The sequence below is a fragment of the Hypomesus nipponensis genome, chromosome 9 (genome assembly GCF_054491055.1).
Source record: "Hypomesus nipponensis isolate SF chromosome 9, ASM5449105v1, whole genome shotgun sequence".
Lineage (NCBI taxonomy): Eukaryota > Metazoa > Chordata > Actinopteri > Osmeriformes > Osmeridae > Hypomesus > Hypomesus nipponensis.
This window is the reverse complement of record NC_140369.1, coordinates 5,001,563-5,023,583: the sequence shown is the minus strand read 5'-3', so window position 1 is coordinate 5,023,583 and position 22,021 is coordinate 5,001,563. Positions and strand designations below refer to the sequence as shown.

At 46.6% G+C, this 22,021-nt stretch overlaps 1 protein-coding gene across 1 annotated transcript; it reads left to right on the top strand.

Annotated features, from left to right (window-relative positions):
- Positions 1-3,653: 3,653 nt before the first annotated feature.
- rspo4 (R-spondin 4) lies at positions 3,654-15,065 on the top strand. Its single transcript, XM_084705639.1, has 6 exons — positions 3,654-4,013; positions 4,139-4,338; positions 7,687-7,875; positions 8,049-8,186; positions 8,504-8,701; positions 13,809-15,065. The coding sequence occupies exons 2-6, from the start codon at positions 4,266-4,268 to the stop codon at positions 13,907-13,909; spliced, it is 699 nt and encodes a 232-aa protein (XP_084561765.1). The 5' UTR covers positions 3,654-4,013; positions 4,139-4,265; the 3' UTR covers positions 13,910-15,065.
- The last annotated feature ends 6,956 nt before the right edge of the window (positions 15,066-22,021 follow it).

The following is a 22,021-nucleotide window of genomic DNA, read 5'->3' as shown; positions in this document are numbered from 1 at the left end:
TATAATAAGGATCATGTTGGCTAAGGATCCTCAGATGTTACCGTGGAGACCTCCTGGAAGGTAGATGATGTCCTGCTGTCGGGGCTGGGCGGTGTCTGAAATGATGAAGAAAAAGAAGCAGTGCCTTTCCTCTTTGTGTGTGTGTGTGTGTATGCGTGTGTGTATGAGTATGTGTTCGTGTGTATGTGTCGAGCTTGCGTGCTTTGGCCTGGCAGGCCTGCTCAACACGTGCGCCACACACACACACACACTAACCCAGGTGTGCCATATGGTGCTGATTGTATTTTTCTACTCAACACTTGGAGTTTCTACAATGTCAAGCCTAACCGAGTTACACACTGACAGGGTTCTCAGTTCTCATATCAACAGACACACACACATACGTACATGCACGGACGCATGCACACACACACTCAAGAAGCATACACACAAAACACATAAATCTAAAATTCGGAACCTATTATCTTTGACAATAATGACTGGACCAAGTGGGTCTAATGCTTACCACATCTTAGCAAAAGGTAGTTAGTACTTTTGTGTGTATGTGTGTGTGAGTGGAGGGTGATGGGGGGCAGTTAGGGGTGGGGGGCAGTTAAGGATTGGGGGGACGGGGGGCTAGGTAGGTTTCAGCTCGGGCTTGGTGGTAGTCAGGAATGTGCGATGAATGTTTCTCTGGAAGTGATTCATCACATACATGACTTTCAATATTGAACGACATCACGCACTTGAATGCCATATTTGTACAAACAGACAAGATAACTCGACAAGATTTCACAGTGAACAACGTTTTGTTCAATTCTGTTGTCCCTTACAGTATTTACTTAGTTACTACAGTATCATATTAGACAAAACCTCACTGGAGACAAATCTTGTTGTTCTCTCTCTGTCACTGCAAGAAAACACCAGATGCACATATGCAATCATGACCTCTGAATAAACTACACCCCTTCAGTATGTACCAGGCATACACATCAGCCAGTCAGTCACCTTAAATTGTTAGCAGACTCTTGTGCTAGAATCAACAGAATTGAGCACAAAAGATTGATTTAACTTGTTTTTCTTCTTTCAGGCATTGTGAAGCATCTGAACCCTCTCAGACTCTGGAGGGTCTGGGGGTATTTAGGACTGGGGGCAGTTAGGGCAGGAGAGTTGGGGGGTATTTAGGACTGGGGGCAGTTAGGGCAGGAGAGTTGGGGGGTATTTAGGACTGGGGGTAGTTAGGGCAGGAGGGTCAGGAGATTTCTGGACTGGGACCAGGGGCCAGAGGGTAGTTTATCCCAAGGCATACTAGGGTAGTAGAAAGGTTTATGTTATGCCGTACGTTATTCTGTTAAGAATTCCCATTCCCTTTCATGGCACAATGTTATTTACAATGGTGGAGCAGTTAAGATTGAGTGGTACCCCAATCACAGTTGCAGCTCCTTCTCTTTCATCCTACGTCTCAACCCTAAATATACAGTACCCATCACATATGGCTCCTTCAGTTTCATAGGCTGGAATGATGGACGGTATTACTCAGACCAAGCGTCTCACAGGACTGTTGACTGACTCCATATGTGCACAGGCCAACCAATGAAGCGATCAGAGATTATTTAAACTTGGTAGATGGTGAGGTTGAGTCTGAATAAGTCCAACCTGCTGACAGCCAGTTGACAGCAACCTTTGACCTCTTCTAAACAAGGGGCAGATGCCCCCACCCACCCACTTGACTCTCACTGTCCAATTGGAAACATGCCTCTGTTGACTCAACAAGAAAGGGTGTATGGAAAAGAGGATGAGGAGGTATCAGTGTGTGAAGAGAGAGGAAGAACAAAATATCTCTTTCCAGGTCTCCTTAAATAAAGCCGTCCCCATTACGGTGTTTCCTGCTGGCCTTCCTGGAGATGCTGTCAAACTCAAACCTTCTGGAATCACCTGCAGGCTGCAGGACCATGAAAGCAACCCGACGCTGATGAAGAGACTGTTACGAACAGACTGCACCTCACAGTTCCATGCAGACAGGATCTACGGAATCCATTTCGTTCGGTACCGTGAACAAACCAACATACCTTGAACACGCATGCACACACCCACCCACCCACGCTCACACATTACACTGGTGCCCTATCCGCTCCTGCCCTCAGACGGAAGGCAAACCAGAGGAAGAAAAAACGACCAAACTGGAAGCAGCAAGCACCCTAAGCCTCTGGGATCAGCATGGGGGGGGCACAGAGCCAAGGAGCTGGGGGATGCGTGTGAGTGTGTGTAGCTGTGACGGAGGGAGGGTGTGCATGGCAAGGCCTGGCGGAAGGAGACCTGGGGTGTCGAAGCAACACAGTCGATACAGCAGCAGACCTGTGGCGTGCCACTCCACAGCCAGTAACTTTCCCTCTCTCTCCTCTCTCACTTTGTCTCTCGCTCACACACACAAATGGACACATAAACACACACACACACCAGAGTTACATCTGGAGCGCATTTAGACTGTTGTCATGGCCACATGGACTCCTGCACCTCCGACGCTCAACAGCCACATCCCCCCTCAACTCCTTTCGTGCTCCTTCCCATAAAAACACACACACACACACACACACACACACACACACACACAGACCCTTCTATGAGAGCAGGTCCCTGTTGACTGGGTTGGTGTTGATCCAATCAAGGTGTGCTGGGATGTCTGTGCAGGGCTGACCTCCAACTGACCCTGAGAGTGAAATCACCTCCTCTTATTAAACTGCTACCTCAGACTCTAAATCTCCACCTCTACCAGACTCGATCCGAGACAGAGGCAGACTCTAAATCACACCCTCTCTTAGCCTCAGTCAATGGCAGAGGAAGTTTAAATCAACTCATCTCATTAAGTCTCTACCAAAGCCAGAGCTGACATGTGCTATATTGACCACAATTAATCCACTGTCCAAGTCATACCCATCTGAATTGTAGAATTAGTGTGCAAAAAACAAGCAAATCAGATTGCATGAACATTTTGCAGGGGTGTGTAACTTCAAAACAACTAAACAGATGTGTGCATGATATTTTGTCTGTGGTGAAGGACTAAGGATGTCACAAAAAACTTGCCATCCGTTTGAAACCGCAAAGAAAATGTGTGGATTTTGAATCAAAGTACCAATCAAACGCTAACCCTTACCTCCTCCCTGGGAATTTGCAGGAAGCAAGTAAGTTATTATAATAAAATTCAAAAATAATGTATTAATTTAACTTACTTTTTAATGAAAAAGTATTCATCAAACTGTTGAGGTGAATTGATTTTGAATGTCCATAAGATGGGAACTTAATTGAGGCGTTTGTGAAGTTTTATGATATAGGCTAATCGTTGCATTGATTGCAATTGGAAACGTGTCACAAAAATATATATTTTCGTATCTTTAATGTTCCTCTCTAGAAGATACGTTGCACATGATCACATCAACATTCCCATATTCAAACGATCTACAACGCACAACAAACGGACCTAACAGGCCAGTGAGGCTTGGCCGAGCTGTGCAGTTCTGAAGGCAGCACGAGGCGGTTTGAATACCTAATCTCTGTCATGTTCCAATTTCTTCCAACCGCAGTTTGCTCAACCCAACAAAAGTAAACAAACTCTGCCTTGAAATTCCAAATAAAAACAGCATGATTCGGAGATTAGAAACACCCTTAATGCACCCCTTACTGTCAGTTTGCTGTTTAAGTATTCACATTGCTCTTTGTGGTGACATAAACAGTTGTACGCCGATTGCGCGAGCTGCTCGTATTTATCAGCCAGTTACATTGGCAGGGCCTCGGTCTGGATCGACGATTGGTTTCTAAGTAGCTGGCATAAAACAGGACCATTAAGGGTACAAATAAACTAAATATAGACATTGAGTTGTGTTTATCCTCCATTCCTCTGCTAGGCTAGATATATTCTTTAGCAGAACTAAATACTTCATGACGTGTACAGGAGCGGAATTCCACTTTGATCCACCATTAACTGTAGCAAAGTAGCTTATTTTTCTTCTTCTCCCAAAGCATTCTTGAGCTACACAGTAGTAAGTTAACATCCAGCGGTCGCGAGGGCCGAGGGAGATCCAAGGGTTAAAGATACCATTGATAAGTGGAGCTCGTTTCTTGCAATTTGGCTGCGGCTGTTAAACGGTGAGTTTCCTCCAACCAGTTTGTGTGGGAAGGCGCCTGGTCCTCCTCGACCTCGGCGCTTCAGTGAGCGCTTCGCCAGCCTGAAGAAGTCCGGGGCTCCTTCAGACGTCTGCAGTCCCGCTCTGAGGCGCATCTCTTCTGCCCAGATGCATCTGCGCCTTCTGACCATTTTAACCATGGTTTGGGAGGCTATCACCATGAGTGCAAGACGACCCAGAGGTGAGAATATATATTTAAAAAATATATTCCAATTGACAGTCCATGGTAGTATTTGTGTTGTGAAAATCTAATTATTTTGTAAAAAATAGGCCAAGAACATTGAAACATCAAGAGTAGGCTCAGAGTGTTAAGTGCCTAAACCACTATAGCATTAGGCTATATGCATTGGAAAAAAGGAAATGATGAAAATGTATGTTTTTAATATGGATTAACTGCAGATGCTTGTATATTATATTAGCTTAATATATATATATATATATATATATATATATATATATATATATATATATATATATATATATATATAAAATATAAACAACTTATTTCAATAAACTGCAAAAAGGCAAACACTAGTTTAAAGTAACTAATGTAATGAACTTGAACCTGAGAAATAGGTTAATAAGGTTTTTAGTTACATGTAGAGCAAATAGTTTTGACCTTTTTACTCAAGTTTTTTTTGCACACATTTTATAGTAGCAATAACCAGACGACTTCTTAACAACAATATTCTAAAAGATAAAGCAGTCTGTCCTCACCTTTTACATTTCTGTTCTGCTAGGAAACTTGATATTTCACAACCTCCTGTATCTGCTGTTTTCTCTCCAAGCGTTCTATGCTGCATGTTGTGTGCGTTTGGTCAGCTACTAGTATACCAGCGGTCCTCTGCAGGACTGAGACACGGGGACCTCTAGTGACGGAGACCTGAGCGCTGCTTTTGTCTGATGGGATTTCACAGAAATCAGACATGGCTAGCTGAACACACCCAAGCTACAGTGTCCAACCTTTGTCCTTTCAACCGAGACAGTGTGTGTCTGCTGTAGTAACCACACCAATTTCTGTAGTGCTGTAGCCGTGCCGACCAAGGTGGTCTGTAGTGCTGTAGCCGTGCCGACCAAGGTGGTCTGTAGTGCTGTAGCCGTGCCGACCAAGGTGGTCTGTAGTGCTGTAGCTGTGTCAACCAAGGCGGTCTGTAGTGCTGGTGACATGCCGACCAAGGTGGTTTGTAGTGCTGTAGCCGTGCCGACCAAGGTGGTCTGTAGTGCTGTAGCCGTGCCGACCAAGGTGGTTTGTAGTACTGTAGCCGTGCCGACCAAGGTGGTCTGTAGTGCTGTAGCCGTGCCGACCAAGAGGGTCTGTAGTGCTGTAGCCGTGCCGACCAAGGTGGTCTGTAGTGCTGTAGCCATGCTGACCAAGAGGGTCTGTAGTGCTGGTGCCATGCCGACCAAGGTGGTCTGTAGTGCTGTAGCCGTGCCGACCAAGGTGGTCTGTAGTGCTGTAGCTGTGTCAACCAAGGCGGTCTGTAGTGCTGTAGCCATGCCGACCAAGGTGGTCTGTAATGCTGTAGCCATGCCGACCAAGGTGGTCTGTAGTGCTGTAGCTGTGTCGACCAAGGTGGTCTGTAGTGCTGGTGCCATGCCGACCAAGGTGGTCTGTAGTGCTGTAGCCATGCCGACCAAGGCGGTCTGTAGTGCTGTAGCCATGCCGACCAAGGTGGTCTGTAGTAGCCATACCGACCAAGGTGGTCTGTAGTACTGTAGCCATGCAGACCAAGGTGGTCTGTAGTGCTGTAGCCATGTCGACTATGGCCGTCTCAGGCTAACCATTCCTGACAGGGTGGACCATTACCACTGTAGGCCTGCCAGGGTCAACCGCTGTGTGGCTCTGCGGTTTGACCTGCTGTCACTGCTCATCTCCCCACATGTGTGTGAGATCCTCTCATCTGGCAGCTCTTCCTCTGGCTGTTCCAGCGGTTACCCACTCCCCCTCCACGCTCCGCCATGCTGGATTAGTGGTGTGACAAGGGGCAGTTGTTGTAGAAGAGGTGGTTTGGTGACCACAAGCGATCTGTAGTTTACTTATAACTTTGACTCTATAGACTGGTACATTTTCTGGTACATTCTCAAAACAAAAAATGTTCCTTATTATCCTATAACAACATAAGTACCCTGACCTCAGGGTTCTAATTACGGGGGGGCTTGGGGGGAATGGACCCCCCCAATTAAGACTTGGACCCCCCCACATTTCGATATATATATATATATCGTTCTTACCTTTAATCGTAAATATTACTTTACTCCCTGGAGAAGAAGTTGACCCCCCCGACTTCCATTGTATATTTCGCACTCTGCCTGAACTAAAACGTTTCACATGGATGTTTATTCCGTAACCCCTGGAAACCTTTTAAGATCCCAAACAGAACCATGTGGATCAGAAAAACTTTTTGTCTATGGTTCCACACCTTCTAGACTAAACATAAAGTATATTTCATAGCTTTCCCAGCATATACCCAAACTAAGCAGCGTCAGACCTAACCTAAGAATCCCATCCCCCCCACCCAGTGGCCTAAGCCAACATTGTTTGTATTAAACCTGTGGCAACTGTACTTTAGCCCCAGGTGAATCAGGTCTCTGATGTTTAGCCTAACAAGCTGGTCCGGTGTGTGCTTCTGTGGGCTGGCAGCCGCTCTACACAGGCAGGCTGGGCCGTTTCAGTGCTGCGAGCACCTGGAGGTTGTTAGGCACACAGCGCCATGCTGCAAGGGGTCAGAGGTCAAGGGGTGAGCACGACTCAGACCTGCAGCTATCTGACTGCAGGGGAGCAGAGGGCGAGCGTCTCTCTCTCTCGTGACACAGTTGTAGAGCGGCCCGTCGCGTTGTAATCGCTCTCTGCTGTGGCTTGTAGTGTGGTGTTATGGCACAGAGCTGTCTCCACTGTGGTACTAGTGCATTGAATAGCTTGTTGTGTTATGCTAGCCCATAGAGTAGTCTGTAGTGTTTTACCTGCCCCTCGGGGAAGCCTGCAGAGTTCATACTGTAAAACAGCCTTTCGAGTTTCTTGATCCTCTCTGAGGAGTTGTTGTACCTCCACCCAGACATCTCTCTCTCCATCTCTCTCTCTTTCTCTCTCTCTTTCTGAAGACAAACAGGAGAATCATGATCAGAACCATCTGTCTTGTTCCTCTTTCTGTACACTACACACACACACATGCTTAGTGTCCATCAACACACATGCACAGTACACACACATGCACATACACACACACACTAAATATGGAAAGACAGAGAAACTAAAATCGTGAGGAAGATAGAAAACAGACATTCTTCAGTTGTCATCTCCAAAAGGTATGAATCTAAACTTGTAATATTACAATCAGACACGGCACAAAAGACCTTCCCTCTCTTCCTGTGGTTCTGTTGGTTCTAGCTGTTCTGTGGATCTGATAGTTTGTTCCACCGTTCTACTAGGGTGTTGTCTACTGGTCTACTGGAGGGGTGTTCTACTGGTCTACTGGAGGGGTGTTCAACTGGTCTAACGTTCTAACCGTTCTGCCTGTTTCCTGCACCTTAGCTTTCACAGACGAACAGGAACACTGCCGGAGCTGCATGGAGTGTTCCCATGACAACGGCTGTGTGCGTTGCCCTGAGCGCCTCTTCCTGTTTCTGAGGAGAGATGGGATGTCCCACCATGGCTCCTGTGTGCACGCCTGCCCTCCTGGACACTACGGCCAGAGAGGCCAGGACATCAGCCGCTGTCTCAGTCAGTCTGTGTGGGTGTGTGGATGTGTCTGTGTGTGTGTGTGTGTGTGTGTGTGTGTGGGTGTATTTGTGGACGTGGGTTTGTATGTCTGTGCATCGGCCTGTTTGTTGGTCTGTCCACTGATTGGGCCGAACACAGTCTCATAGCGTCCTAAATGGATTTCTCCCTCCCAGAATGCCGTTCTGCTGACTGTGAGAGCTGCTTCAGCAGAGACTTCTGCATGAGGTGTAGGCCTGGCCTTCGCCTGTTCAGAGGCCAGTGCTCCAGCAGCTGTCCGGCTGGCACCCTACCCACACTCACAGACTGTGTCGGTGAGTGATTCAGCACCCCGTGCCTCCCTCTGGGTCTGATCCTCATTGGTTCATATAACCCAATCAGGAGGGGGCCAGGGTGAAGGAGGGCTCCACTGGGTCTCCTTGACTGCTGGGTCCGTTATGATGGAAGTGATATCCTCTGGAATTTACAGAGGAGCTGAGGACATCAGCTCCATCATAACAACGGGGCGTATTCCTCTTCCAGATGTAACGTCTTTTAAGTATTGGTGTCTCGCTTTCTTCTGTTGTTTCTCCCTTTCTCTCCACTCTTCCCTCCTCCTCTCTCTCTCCCTCCTTACCTCCCTCCATCCCAGAGGGCTGTCTGGGGGTCCCGGAGGGGCCCTGGGGGGGATGGAGCACCTGTCTCCGGGAAGGCCACAGCTGTGGGTTCAGGTGGGGCCGACAGAGTCGGACTCGGGGGATGTCTTTGAGCCAGCCTGAGCAGACAGCAGCACTCTGTCTCCCTGAGAGCGAAACCAGGAGGTGCAGGATGAAGAAGCGATGTCCAACAGGTGGGTGGGTGGGTGGGTGGGTGGGTGGGAGGGAGGGAGGGAGGGAGGGAGGGAGGGAGGGAGGGAAAAGACAGTTGAGAGATAACTGTTGCAGGTACATCCCATTTGTTGAATAATGGCCCCTCGTTGACTGGAGTCCTCCATGCATGTGTCCTGTGCTGTAGCTCCACTAGTTTGATGATGGCGTGATGACGAGCAATCACCAAGCCCTTGTAGTTTCTTTTTATGAGTTAATTAATCGCAGTACAATTAGTAAGCCCAACTTGGCTGTCGCTAACCCAATTAATTTCTAAATACCGTATAAAACACAACATTCCATACTCAGGGCTTGTTCTGGCCCTCAATTAGGTCTGAATTATCCTTAAGCTGCAGGTTTTTTTCTTCCCTCGTCGCGTCTTTTGATGCTACCCGGGAAGGCATTTGTTTGCAGTCATTATCATTATCATAGTCAGATCAGATGTCTGGGGGTATTAGCCACCAGAGCAACGCGATCTGCAGGAATCTCAGGAGGAGCGCCTCTGCATCAGCCTGCTAATCACACCCAGCTGGGATGAAACGCATTTGTGGCATCCCAGGACATTCCTCTGCTCTCGTAGATTAGCCTAGCGCTTCTAATTTCCATCCTCATTGTTATTGCTTTCAGATGATGAAGGCTCTTCAGATCCTAGTTCCTGCCCCCGTCCCGTCCTTTCCTTTGTCTCCCAAACTGTTGACAGTTGAGTTGGTTAGAGCTCAGTGTGCGTCTCTGTGTGTGTGTGCCTGTCTGCCTGTGTGTGTATGTGTGTGTGTGTGTGTGTGTGGCTGGCTGGCTGTCTGTCTGTTGCATGTCTCTACTGAATCCTATAGGGAATTGATTGATGTTGTATTTTTATATGAATTGCCAGAGTGTCATGGGCATTGTAAGAAACTTTTGAATGTGAAGAGGCAGCGATAAAGGTGTCATATTGTCATCTGTCATCAGTGTCACCTGATTGGCAAAGCGAAATATATATATCAGCATGGTGTGCCTAACTGTGTAAGGACTCTGCTACACCACAACAATTTAAACAAAAGTACACACGCACACACACAAAACATACACATACTTAAGGTCCTGCTTGAATTTAATCCAGATCATGCTTATTTGGGGTCGTAAAGACATATTTATAGGGTTAATCTTACAGGTATTTAAAGGATATTTATGGCAGTGATAATGTATCCCTGATTTGCAAATAAACATTTACTTGATTTACGTTCCTCTTTAAAGACCCTATTCTGAGAAAGGGAGAGGAGATGCGTGAAAAGGAGAGGAAGGGAGACTTGGGGAAGAGATTTGGGGCTAGGAGACGAGACTTGGGGAAGAGGGGTGGAGCTAGGAGACGAGACTTGGGGAAGAGGGGTGGAGCTAGGAGACGAGACTTGGGGAAGAGGGGTGGAGCTAGGAGACGAGACTTGGGGATGAGGGGTGGAGCTAGGAGACGAGACTTGGGGAAGAGGGGTGGAGCTAGGAGACGAGACTTGGGGAAGAGGGGTGGAGCTAGGAGACGAGACTTGGGGAAGAGATGTGGAGCTAGGAGACGAGACTTGTGGAAGAGGGGTGGAGCTAGGAGACGAGACTTGGGGAAGAGATGTGGAGCTAGGAGACGAGACTTGTGGAAGAGGGGTGGAGCTAGGAGACGAGACTTGGGGAAGAGGGGTGGAGCTAGGAGACGAGACTTGGGGAAGAGGGGTGGAGCTAGGAGACGAGACTTGGGGAAGAGATGTGGAGCTAGGAGACGAGACTTGTGGAAGAGGGGTGGAGCTACGAGACGAGACTTGGGGAAGAGGGGTGGAGCTAGGAGACGATATGTCGGGAAGAGGGGTGGAGCTAGGAGACGAGATGTGGGGAAGAGGGGTGGAGCTAGGAGACGAGACATGGGGAAGAGGGGTGGAGCTAGGAGACGAGATGTGGGGAAGAGGGGTGGAGCTAGGAGACGATATGTCGGGAAGAGGGGTGGAGCTAGGAGACGAGATGTGGGGAAGAGGGGTGGAGCTAGGAGGAGAGAAGAACCATGCAGCTGTATCATATTTGGAGTAACATCAGACCACTGTGACAGTCTAACTGACAGTCTAACTGTGACAGTCTTAGAGATAGCGTGGATCCTTAGCTTCCATGTGGCAGAAACAGAACCATGTTAGATTAGAGGAACAGGTGGTTTGTATTTCTGTTTATTTGACCCCCCGTCTCCCTCCCTTACATCCACCTCCCTCCTGCTCCCTAAGTCTAGATTCCTTCCCAGAAACTGCAACTATGAATTATAAATAATCATAATTTTCTTAGGAAAAGAAAGTTTTACCAAAGAACGTTTGCAGGAGCTTGTTTCTGTAGGCACATCTGAAACATACTGTACTGTTGCACCGTATTGTTGAGAAGAATTAGGGGGTTAGTTTTGGGGTTAGTTTCATGTTCATTAATTCTGTTCCCAGTCCGAAGTGGCCACCCTATTACATATACACATAATACTGTGTGTAATATTACCTTTTATAAGGTTGTTAGATCTGTTTATTGACAACAATATTAAATGAAAAAAAGTTTCAGGGTGAATCAATTACATTTGACTGGAACACAACAGGAGGGTTAAAACGCTTGTTGCACTTTTTGAGGCTGTTCTAGAAGACAATATGCTCCTAAAACAATGTGCAGACAGTTTGTCTTGGGGAGTTTATACATGGCTTTGGATTAAGTCTGTTGTATTACTGTAATGTTTTTCCACTAATCAGACCAAGCTATGCTCAAAAATGTGTGTGTGTTTGTGAGTTTGTGTGTGTTTGGGTGTAAGTGGTGCATGTGTGTGGGTCTGTGTGTGTGTGTGTGTGTGTGTGTGTGTGAATGTATGTAGATACTGAATACAGTATGTGTGTGTCTGTGTGTGTGTGTGTGTGTCTGGAGCAGTGATGTGTTCTGCTAAAGTACAGGCCAGGAGCTATGGTCATACTTCCCTAATAACAAGATTAAAACACTGATTTCAAATAAGGAAATTACTACGATCAAAACAGCCAAACGAGAAGCATGTGTGCCCAGCCCCAGCCTCCCCCCCAGCCTCCCCCCCAGCCCCGGCCTCACCCCAGCCTCCCCCCCAGCCTCGGCCTCCCCCCAGCCCCCCCCAGCTCCAGTCCAGTCTCTCTACACACTTTAATACAAGATCATATCTCATTTTTGTGAGCTGTGAAGCAATTCAGTGTGTAGAATGCTGAGATCTCCTGTGTTTATGATGCAGATCAACTCTGCCAGCACTGCTGTGATTGGTCGATCACCAGGGAGGGAAATACTGTAGATTAGAATGACTGGCGCAATGGGATGGTCAGAATCAATCTCTATAGAAGTCTGTAGTGAGCTAAAGTTGCACAAAGTCATTCTATTTCCTATAACAACATCTGTACATTTATGTAGAAAAGCAGAAAATGTACCTCGCCAAAAAACGTATTGACTCGCCAAAACCTAACTTCAAACCTAAGGCAGTGTGTGTGTGTGTGTATTTTTGTGTGTGTGCGTGTGATGTACAGTACAAGTGTTGTGTCTTTGTGGTCAGGAGCATGATGAGGAGTTTTTTTCAAGTTGTGCTTAATTCAGTTATGGAGACATGAAGATGGTTCTCTTTCATGACACATACCACAGGCTTGGCCTTCGAGTTAGTTTGTGTCTGTGTGTGTGTTTGTGTGTGTGTGTTAGTGAGAATGTGTGTGTGTGTGTGTGTGTGTGTGAAGTTGAGTAGAGTGTGTTCACTCTTAAGACATGTCCCAGGCTCTAGCAGGGACACCCCAGCTCTGTCCCACCAGGATAATTCAATTACCTCTGATCTGTAACAGACACACAGATATTGGTTTGCACACTTCCCTAGATGTCCCTCTCTCTCTCTCTCTCTCTCTCTCTCTCTCTCTCTCTCTCTCTCTCTCTCTCTCTCTCTCTCTCTCTCTCTCTCTCTCTCTCTCTCTCTCTCTACTCTCTCTCTCTCTCTCTCTCTCTCTCACACACACACACACGCACACACACACACATACACATGCTCACCTATACTACAAGCTAATACAATAAATAAAAAAAATACTAAAACATTACAGGACTTGTACACTGTCATCTGGAAATGTTTCTCCAATCTGGACTTGTGTCCATACATCCTCAGTATCAGCTTTATTCGCCAAGTAAGTTTACACAAACTAGGAATTTACTGTGGCAGGAAGGTGCATACGATAAACATATAAAAACATATAAAAAGTAGAAAATGTACAAATAATTCTTAACATCATCCATCCTCTCTAACACAGATGAGATGGTGGGACCCTGACCGGACCACAATACCCAGAACACACCACACTGCCCAGCACGCTGCACACTGGCACAGACAGAACAGTCGGAGCACAGGGCTAGGTTTACTTTCAGAGCAGGGATGAACTGAAGATCAAGGAGACAAAGAGAGAGAGAGAGAGAGAGAGAGAGAGAGGGAGGGGGAGGGAGGGAGGAGAGGGAGAGAGAGAGAGAGAGAAAGGGAGGGAGGGGGAGGGGGAGATGGGAGGGAGGGTGGGAGGAAGGGAGGGTGGGAGGAAGGGAGGAAGGGAAAGAGAGAGAGAGAGAGAGAGAGAGAGAGAGAGAGAGAAAGGGAGAAAGAGAGAGGGAGAAAGAGAGAAAGGGAGAGGGAGAAAGAGAGAGGGAGAAAGAGAGAGAGAGAGGGAGAGGGAGAAGACTAGAAAGACATACACAGCAGAGATGACGAAAATGGGAGAGAGGACAAGCGATACAGAGGGGGAGATGGAAGAGAGGGACAGAGAAAGAAAAGGGTGAGCTGTCATAAGACAGAGCCCTTTTAGCACTTGGCTGTAAAACCCGGTGATTATGTTATACATCTCAATTACACAAAAAGTCTACATTCTAGAAATACTTTCCAACATTCAAGCTGCGCTTGATTGAGTTAGTCTGCAACAAGGGTTACAAAAGATTAGACCACAAAATGACAGACTGAGTTTAAGGGAGAAGGAGGCAGACAATCAAAGAGGTTTTTTTTTAAGATTTGTGAAAAAGTTTGCGATCTTCTGATTTAGTGGTCTGTAATATATATTGTGCTTATGCTAACCCTGTCTATGTGTCCCTTGATAGAAAGAAAAAAGAAGGAGAGAGGAGGAGGGAGGAAGAGAGGGAGGAAACAGATGCAGCAGCTCCTGAATGAGACTGGAACGGAGCCACCGGGGGGAACATAATAAAAGACGCACCCATTGACATCGTGTGGCGTGACAAGAGTCGCTGAGGGGAACACGATAAGTGCGGCACACATAAGCGTAGCATGGAGACACCTGGATATGCTATCGAATGCTGAGTCATGTTCAGTGACAACTTCACATTGGAACCATACGACTGAATCGCATATTTATTCTATACATATCACAGGACCCTTGCTCTGGCAGACTGGGCCCCTCTCCTCCCAGTATGGCGTCATATTTACCATCCAACTCGAGGAGCGTTCAGAGAAAGTCGTTTAAAACTTTGCAAGACCGTGCACCTCCGTAGAGAGGAACAAATTGTATTCCTGCACAGGAGCATCAGCCAGTTGATTGTTGATGTCTCTGTCTATCTTCTTTCTGTTCATAACCAGCCTGTCGTGACACGCACATGCACCCTTCCTTCCTTACTCCTGGAGTAAATCACGGATCTGACGTGAATGGATAGGTAGCCGCTGTTCAGAAGTGAACAGGATGTTTACCTATCCAGCCATGTTAAGATCAGGGATTTCCTGGTGGAGAAAGGAAGGTGAAACCCAGACATGACCCCAGCTCAGTCCTGTCTGAGTTCTGCTCAGTGCAGATGGAACCTTCTTGCCAGCTCTGTTGCCAAGGCAACACAGTTGCAGGACCTTCCCGGTGGTCCTACTGTACATGCTATCATGCAACACAGGAAATACATTTAACAGAAAATGGTTCTGGACTTCTAAGATCTTACAGGAATATCTTCCAGAAGGTTCTACTATGGTTACAAATATTTGTATAAACTGTTACTCAACCTTTTGTTTTTTGAGAGTTTAAAAGTTTCATTTGGGTTCTTCTGCCTGAATGGATTGCTGACAAAAACACAACTTATACCCAATGCTTCACTTGGCTTGACGCAAGCTCAGACATGTTTGAGGCAGACGTTTGTAAAAATACATATTTGACTTGTAACACAGACAGATATGGAAACTTTTTGTTCATTGATTATAAGATGATCTGGAGTCAATGTATTGATATTACTCTTCCCACCAATCTCTGCTTGCGGATAATATTGAAAATATATTTATTTAAATTTGTGAATTTCTTTTCCAAAGAACAAACTGTTAAATGGACCTCATGTTAGTGTTGTCTTTCATTATCATTTGTTATAATAAAGCTGGTGTTTTTGTTGTTGTTGAAGTGTTGTCATTGTAAGTAATAATTGATGAAGCTTGAAAAGATGGATGAGCATCAATGTCTTCTGGAAGGCTAACACACCACGCAGATAATCCTCAGAAGCTGGTAGACATTGCGTCTGTCGTGACAGAATGCCACCACTAGAGGGTAGCGTCTAGCCTCTGAACACTGCTTCAGAAGTGAAACATCTATCAAAATGTCACATACTGGTCAACCAATAGTCTTTTGTCTGGCATTAGAATGTTTGACTTGCAGGCAAGGTTTACTCAGGTGTAGGGTTAGGGTCAGGGCTATGAATAACACACACACACACAGCCCCAGGATGAATAACTAGACCCATGCACCACTCCATGGCTAACTCAAACAAACAGTCCTCCACACAGGAAGATCTATTAATACATGAGACACATGGATGAACCAAGCCCACTCTGAGGACAACAGAGGAAGGCGTAGGGTCTGTGTCTCTTCACCCCGTCTTTCTGCATGTTTTTCTGTGATCATTCAATTCAGTGTGTATTAAAAGCATATCAAAACTGATTCCAAACAAACATATATTCAAGAGAGAGAACTCTTTCATTCTACACTTCACTCTTAGTTTTTCTAAGTGTAAATGAGCAGCAACAAATGTGTGTTGTATGCTTTTTGATCTCTGCAATAAGAAGGATGCATACTTATTCAAAATATACTGAAATATTAGATGGAAAATGTAAGTACACTCATGAAAATGTTCCCAATGTTTGGATGTTTGATATTGGTTTAAACAACAGTTTTAGAGAAAAAAAAATGGTTAGCCGATGCAAGCACACCTCACAATATCCCCAGAAATGGTACCCTCTCTAGTTAAAAGATGAAATTGTTCTCTCTCCCTCTGGCTCTTTTGTTCCCTCTTCATCTTTATTTCCCTCTATATCATTCTCTGTGCCTCTCTCTCCCTTTCTCTCTTTGTCTCCCCCCCCCTCTCTCTCTCTCTCTCTCTCTCTCTCTCTCTCTCTCTCCCTTTCTCTCTCTCCCTTTCTCTCTCTCTCCTTTCTCTCTCTATCTCTCCCTTTCTCTCTCTAACCCTCTCTCTCCAACTATCTCCCCCCCCCTCTCTCTCTCTCTCTCTCTCTCTCTCTCTCTCTCTCTCTCTCTCTCTCACTCTCTCCCCACCTCTCTCTCTCACTCTCTGTTTCTCCCTCTCTTCCCTTCATCCATTCCTGATCCCATCTCTCAGACCAGGGTATCTCATCGCTCCATCACTCCATCAGGCCTGCTGTTTGCTGAGCAGCCTCTGAGGACCCACTCCATCTCTCTTCAGATCCCAAACCCTGACGGCTCCTGGCAGAGCTTGCGGTGTTGAAGTCATAAACGTGCCTCAGGAGCTCCAAGAGAAACAAAGGGCCACAGTTGTGTGTGTTAAGCAGCGTGTGTGACAGCGGGGAGATACGTTTGGCCTCTCGTTAGTGTAAGAGTACCTTTGGGTCACATTGACAACATGTTGATTGCTGCCCTAATGACGCTGGCTGTGATTGGTCATCAAGTACCATCAGTGAGATAATGGAACAGGGCGGAAAGGTCATCTGAATTAAAGATCTTTGTGGTAAAAGAGCAACAACCTAAGGTCATTTTTCTTGCAGAAAAGAGAGCTGCTTTTATTTATTTGTTTTTAAAAGGAGCGATGTTTAACGTAATTATCTTTTAACCAACCACCCTGAAACTATTACCATTTCATGCACGTACAGAGTTGTCAGATTTGCAACCACGTTTTAAAAAAATTATCAGGAAAGGGAAATTAAAGGGAATTTCATATTTTAAAAATCATTGTACATCTGTCTGCCTTCCTGTGATAACAGCACAGATTCTTACGTTAACGTTTTCGTCTTTTGTTAAAACTTTTAGATTTCGTGCCGCATATTTTTGTCCATGTCCATTTAGTTTTCTTTCAGTTTTGTCCTGAAAGACTCTTGTACACCTAACAATTTTGTTTAAAAAATAAAATTTGTAGTTTGAGCAAACATAATGTGTTTTGTTTGGTTTGAATAGAACCTTTTATCCTGACCGCAAGCCTGATTTGTTGGATTAGGATTCCAGTTCTCCTTTAGGCTGGCAGTTGTTTAGAAAATGTCTGTTTACATTAAAACTTTAAAGCTGTCAGTTACCACTGGCAACCGTCTGACCTTCTCTGGCTTGTTCTGTTAAACTGTCAGGAACATGCTCAGTCACCCCCTACTCCCAGCTCTCAATCTGATTGGTTGTTCTCTCTGATGGCCAGATAGAAGGTGGGTGGAGCTGATCTCTTGGATCCAGAGGTCTCTAACAGACCAGGGAAATATCAGGCTGATCAAAGCAACACTACAGGATGCAGATCAGATACCAAGGCAAGCATTCCTGAGGTGCGTTCTGGAACATCTGCCACATCCTCCACCTATCTCTACCTCTGTGTGTGTGTGTGTGTGGTTTTGTGAGTGCATACATGTAAATGTAATGAGTGAGTGTGTGTGTGACAATTACACCAAGATCTGCCACTCAGATAGCCAAGGTACGTGGATAGGTTGACCACCTTTAGCCCCAGAAGTTTCGAAGCACTCCAAATGGAACCTTCCAGAAGAGCCACTCTGCCAAACGTTTAGACGTTTCGAAGCACTCCAAACGGAACCTTCCAGAAGCTGCATCACCAGACAGTTCCCATGAGAATGGTCTGATTAAGGGTCAAAGATCACTCCACTCCTAACCCTAACCCTAACCATCTCCTCCCCCCTCGCTGTCCGTCTCTGCACTCCTTCTACCTCCCCTTCTCCTCCCCCTCTCCTCCCTCTCTCCTCCCCTCTTCTCTCAATTTCCCACTCTCCTTCTTCCATGCCCACTTCCTTTCATTCATCCTGGCAGTAATATTAGAATCAGGACACATAAATAAGACATAGAAATAAACAAATTATTTTAGATGACCGGAGGACTGGATTTCAGAGGCCAGATGGTCAGTTGGGAGGTTTGGGAACTGAGCCTGTGTTCTGTTCTGTGTCCTGAAGACACTCTGTCCCTGAACTGGGAAATGGGATCAGATGGCTGAGCGGTTAGGGAGTCGGACTATTAATCAGAAGGTTGTTGGTTCGATTTCCGTCCGTGCCAAATGACGTTATGTCCTTGGGCAAGGCACTTCACCCTATTTGCCTCGGGGGGAATGTCCCTGTGCGTGTTATTAAGCACATGGATGTTTCATGTCCGTGGTATAAGTGAAGAGGAAGAGACATGTTGCTCAAATCCACTGTTCCTGCTGTGTAGTTCCTATTGAAGCTGAGCATCATGGTCTGTGTAGTTCCTATTGAAGCTGAGCATCATGGTCTGTGTAGTTCCTATTGAAGCTGAGCATCGTGGTCTGTGTAGTTCCTACTGAACTTCATTAGTCCTCATGTTCCTCTTTTACATATCTTGCCCCTCTGTCCCTTTTTATAGCCTCCTCCCTCGACTCTCTCCCCCCCCCCTCCCACCTACTCGCTACTTCCCCCCCTCTTTACCCTCTTTTCTCCTCCCTCCTCTCTTCTTTTCCTTTTCTCGCACAGATCAAGATAACTATTTTAATAGACCTCCCAAAGCTTGCCCCCCCCTCTCTCTCTCTCTCTCTCTCTCTCTCTCTCTCTCTCTCTCTCTCTCTCTCTCTCTCTCTGTCTCTCTCATCTCCAGTCCCCTCTCTCTCTCTCTTTCTCTCTCTCTTTCTGTCTCTCTCTCTCCTCCCACTCTCTCTCCTCCCCCCTCTCTCTCCCTCCTCCCTGTACCCCCCAGTCTCCCGATAAGAGCGAGCTTAGCTGTTTCACTCTGGCCACTTCTGAAACTCAACCCTTTGCAGAAGGATGGGAGAAAAAAAACAACTCTCTCTCGCTCATACCCTCTACTGAAGATTGAGAGATTTAGAAAAGCTCATTTGGCCCCTATCTCTGTCAGTCTCCACAGGGTCACTGTGTGTCTGTTCTCTTCTATGCCACTGGACACCAAGGAAAACTGTCAGGAAGTTAGGGACTGTGGTCGAGAGGGAAAAGAAAGGCAACATTGTTATTAATTAGCAGACCTAAACCTTGGAGCTATCAGATCTCAGTCAACAACGACAAGAGGAGGACAGGAACCCAGACTCCTGTCTGACTGCAGGCGGAACCATGAGCATCACCACCTATGAGTGAGTGAGGGAGGAGGGGGGAAACATTACACTGCGACACCTCTGTGCAGGCTCCCGTCACCTGGGCTTTGAGGTAGGAAGAAAGGAGAATATTGGATAATAAAAGGAGAGGAAACCAAGCAGAACTATGAAGGGTTTGCTGCTGGGCTGGTGCCTGGTGCTGTGGGCCGCGGTGGTGATGCCTGGCACGAGGGGAGCAAGTGCTGCCGGAGGAGGCGGAGGAAGGAACCAGAGGCGAGGAGGAGGGCGAGGAGGAGAAGGAGGAGCAGGCGACAAACAGAGAAGGCTCCACCGCGTGCAGCACGGGCGCTGCAGCTACACCTTCGTGCTGCCGGAGATGGACAGCTGCCAGGGCAGTCACATCCAGCAGGGCGGCGCCAGCGTGCTCCAGAAGGACGGACCCCCATCCCCAGGCCAGAAGGACTGGCTGAAGGAGAGACTGCAGCACCTGGAGACTGCCATGGAGAACAACACACACTGGATCCAGAAGGTAGGAGCAGCAGCGTGAGGTGCAGACAAACAGGAGGAGGGTCATCCTTCCGTTCAACCTCTTTCTTGAAATCTTTATTGTGACTTCTCGGCGCACAGCTTACAAGTCCTGTGAATATTCACAGGAAGGAGGAGGCGAGAGAGGGAGGGAGGGAGTAGAGGACTAAAGTGTGTGTGTGTCTGCTGCCACCCAGGTGGTTTTTTGCCTGTTGTGTTTCCAGAGCAGTAGTCAACCTCCATTCCTTAGGAGATAGGTCATGACCCCTGACCTATGCAATCTCTTGGGGGTCAGCTCAACCTACAATGGTTACGGAACATCTCCATTAGCAAAGGTATTCAACCACATCTTCTACGTGCCCAGACCTCCCCAGCCTGTGAGCAGCAGGAAGGGGTAATCAACAGATGCTTGTTTAGCTTGATGCTAAATTACTTCTAATGGTCTTCTCACTGCATGGACTAACCTAGCCTCAACTCTGGTCTAGACCATAACCTGTAGTGATTCCTGCTGGCAGGCAGGCAGGCAGGCAGACAGGCAGGCAGGCAGGCAGGCAGGCAGGCAGGCAGGCAGGCAGGCAGGCAGGCAGGCAGGCAGGCAGGCAGGCAGGCAGGCACACATCCACACAGTGAGAGTTTCAGTTCAACAAACACATAGTCGGACAGACATTGTGCTTAGAGAAGCCACCTTAGACTCTAACAGAGTCCCCTGGTAGAACCATGTGTCTCCCAGCATTCTCTCTTGTATAGTTATCTCCCAGTATTCTCTCTTGTATAGTTATCTCCCAGCATTCTCTCTTGTATAGTTATCTCCCAGCATTCTCTCTTGTATAGTTATCTCCCAGCATTCTCTCTTGTATAGTTATCTCCCAGTATTCTCTCTTGTATAGTTATCTCCCAGCATTCTCTCTTGTATAGTTATCTCCCAGCATTCTCTCTTGTATAGTTATCTCCCAGCATTCTCTCTAGTAGAGCTATCTCCCAGTATTTTCTCTTGTATAGTTATTTCCCAGAATGCTCACTCATAGAGCTATCTCCCAGAATGTTCTATGGTAGAGTTATCTCCCAGTATTCTCTCCTGTAGAGTTCTTCTCAGCAGGGTTATCTAATCCAGGGATCGGGGACTGATACGAGCCATTAAGAAAACCTTGATTCAAACGTAACTTTGCCAACTCAAAAAAAGAAATTGAGAGAAGTAGATAGTGAAAGACAAAGCAAGAGAGAGAGAGAGAGAGGAAGAAAGAAAGAAAGGTGAAGAGACAGAAGTGCCTCTTGCCAAAGCAGGGAAATCTTTTTTTACAATCCTCAGGCTCCCAGTTTGATGTGCCACTTCAAACAAACACAGGAGTTTTCCCCCTGACTTGGTGGAGCCCTAAAGCTCCTACATGAACACTAACACTCACACAGCACAACTGCAGTTTATTTCTATGGGTCTCATTATAACTCATAACACTATCTATAAGTCATGCCTAAAGTTATTCCCTCATCTATTTATTGGCTATATATTTTGAACATAGACCTCAGGCTTAGTTAAGCGGGCTCATCGCCAACAGTTGGTATTTAACAAGGGATTGTGCTCTATAGTGAAGCATTATATAATCTAATACTGTATGTTTCTCAAACACACTGAGGACTTCCAGATGGACTGTATTTATGAAGCTCAGTTGAAGCTGTGAGAAACAACAGCTGTATTTCACGTCAGCACACTCAACGCTTGCCTAACAACTGCACAGTGTGATTTACAGGGATTCAAACTCATCCACTCACCAGCGTCTCATCAGAAGACCAAGAGATGCTTCATTGTTGACATTTGGTCTCAATCATGTTCAGCCTTTACAGGAGTTGTCATTGAACCGCCCCCACTACCATTGATGTGTAACAGCACCAGACACCTGCCTTTCTCATCAAACATGTAGGTCTCAGGGTGAGGGTTAGAGTTCTGACAGTGTAAACTACGACCGCTAACCCAACCTTCACCTTTCACAAGAACTGGCCAAGCACAGCAGCTAGCCTCCCTGCTTAGCTCTACCTGGGCTTTATTAGCAGTGTTGAAGTACTCTTGTGTAAGAATGCAGAGTTAAAGTGCTGGTCCTGAGATCGTGCTGCATAGCAGAACAACTCCTCGTAACGCCGTGTCCCCAAAGGCTCGATTAACCGAGTCTCAGAGAGTGAGCAGGATTCATATCCCAACAGGGAACCTTTGGGAACCGCTCTTCTGGGAGGAAGGAAGTGTTGGGAAGTGTTGGGAAGGTTCCTCCCAGCGGGCGCTGGTGTTTATGGAGAGCAGGGAGTGTGTATGCAGCGTG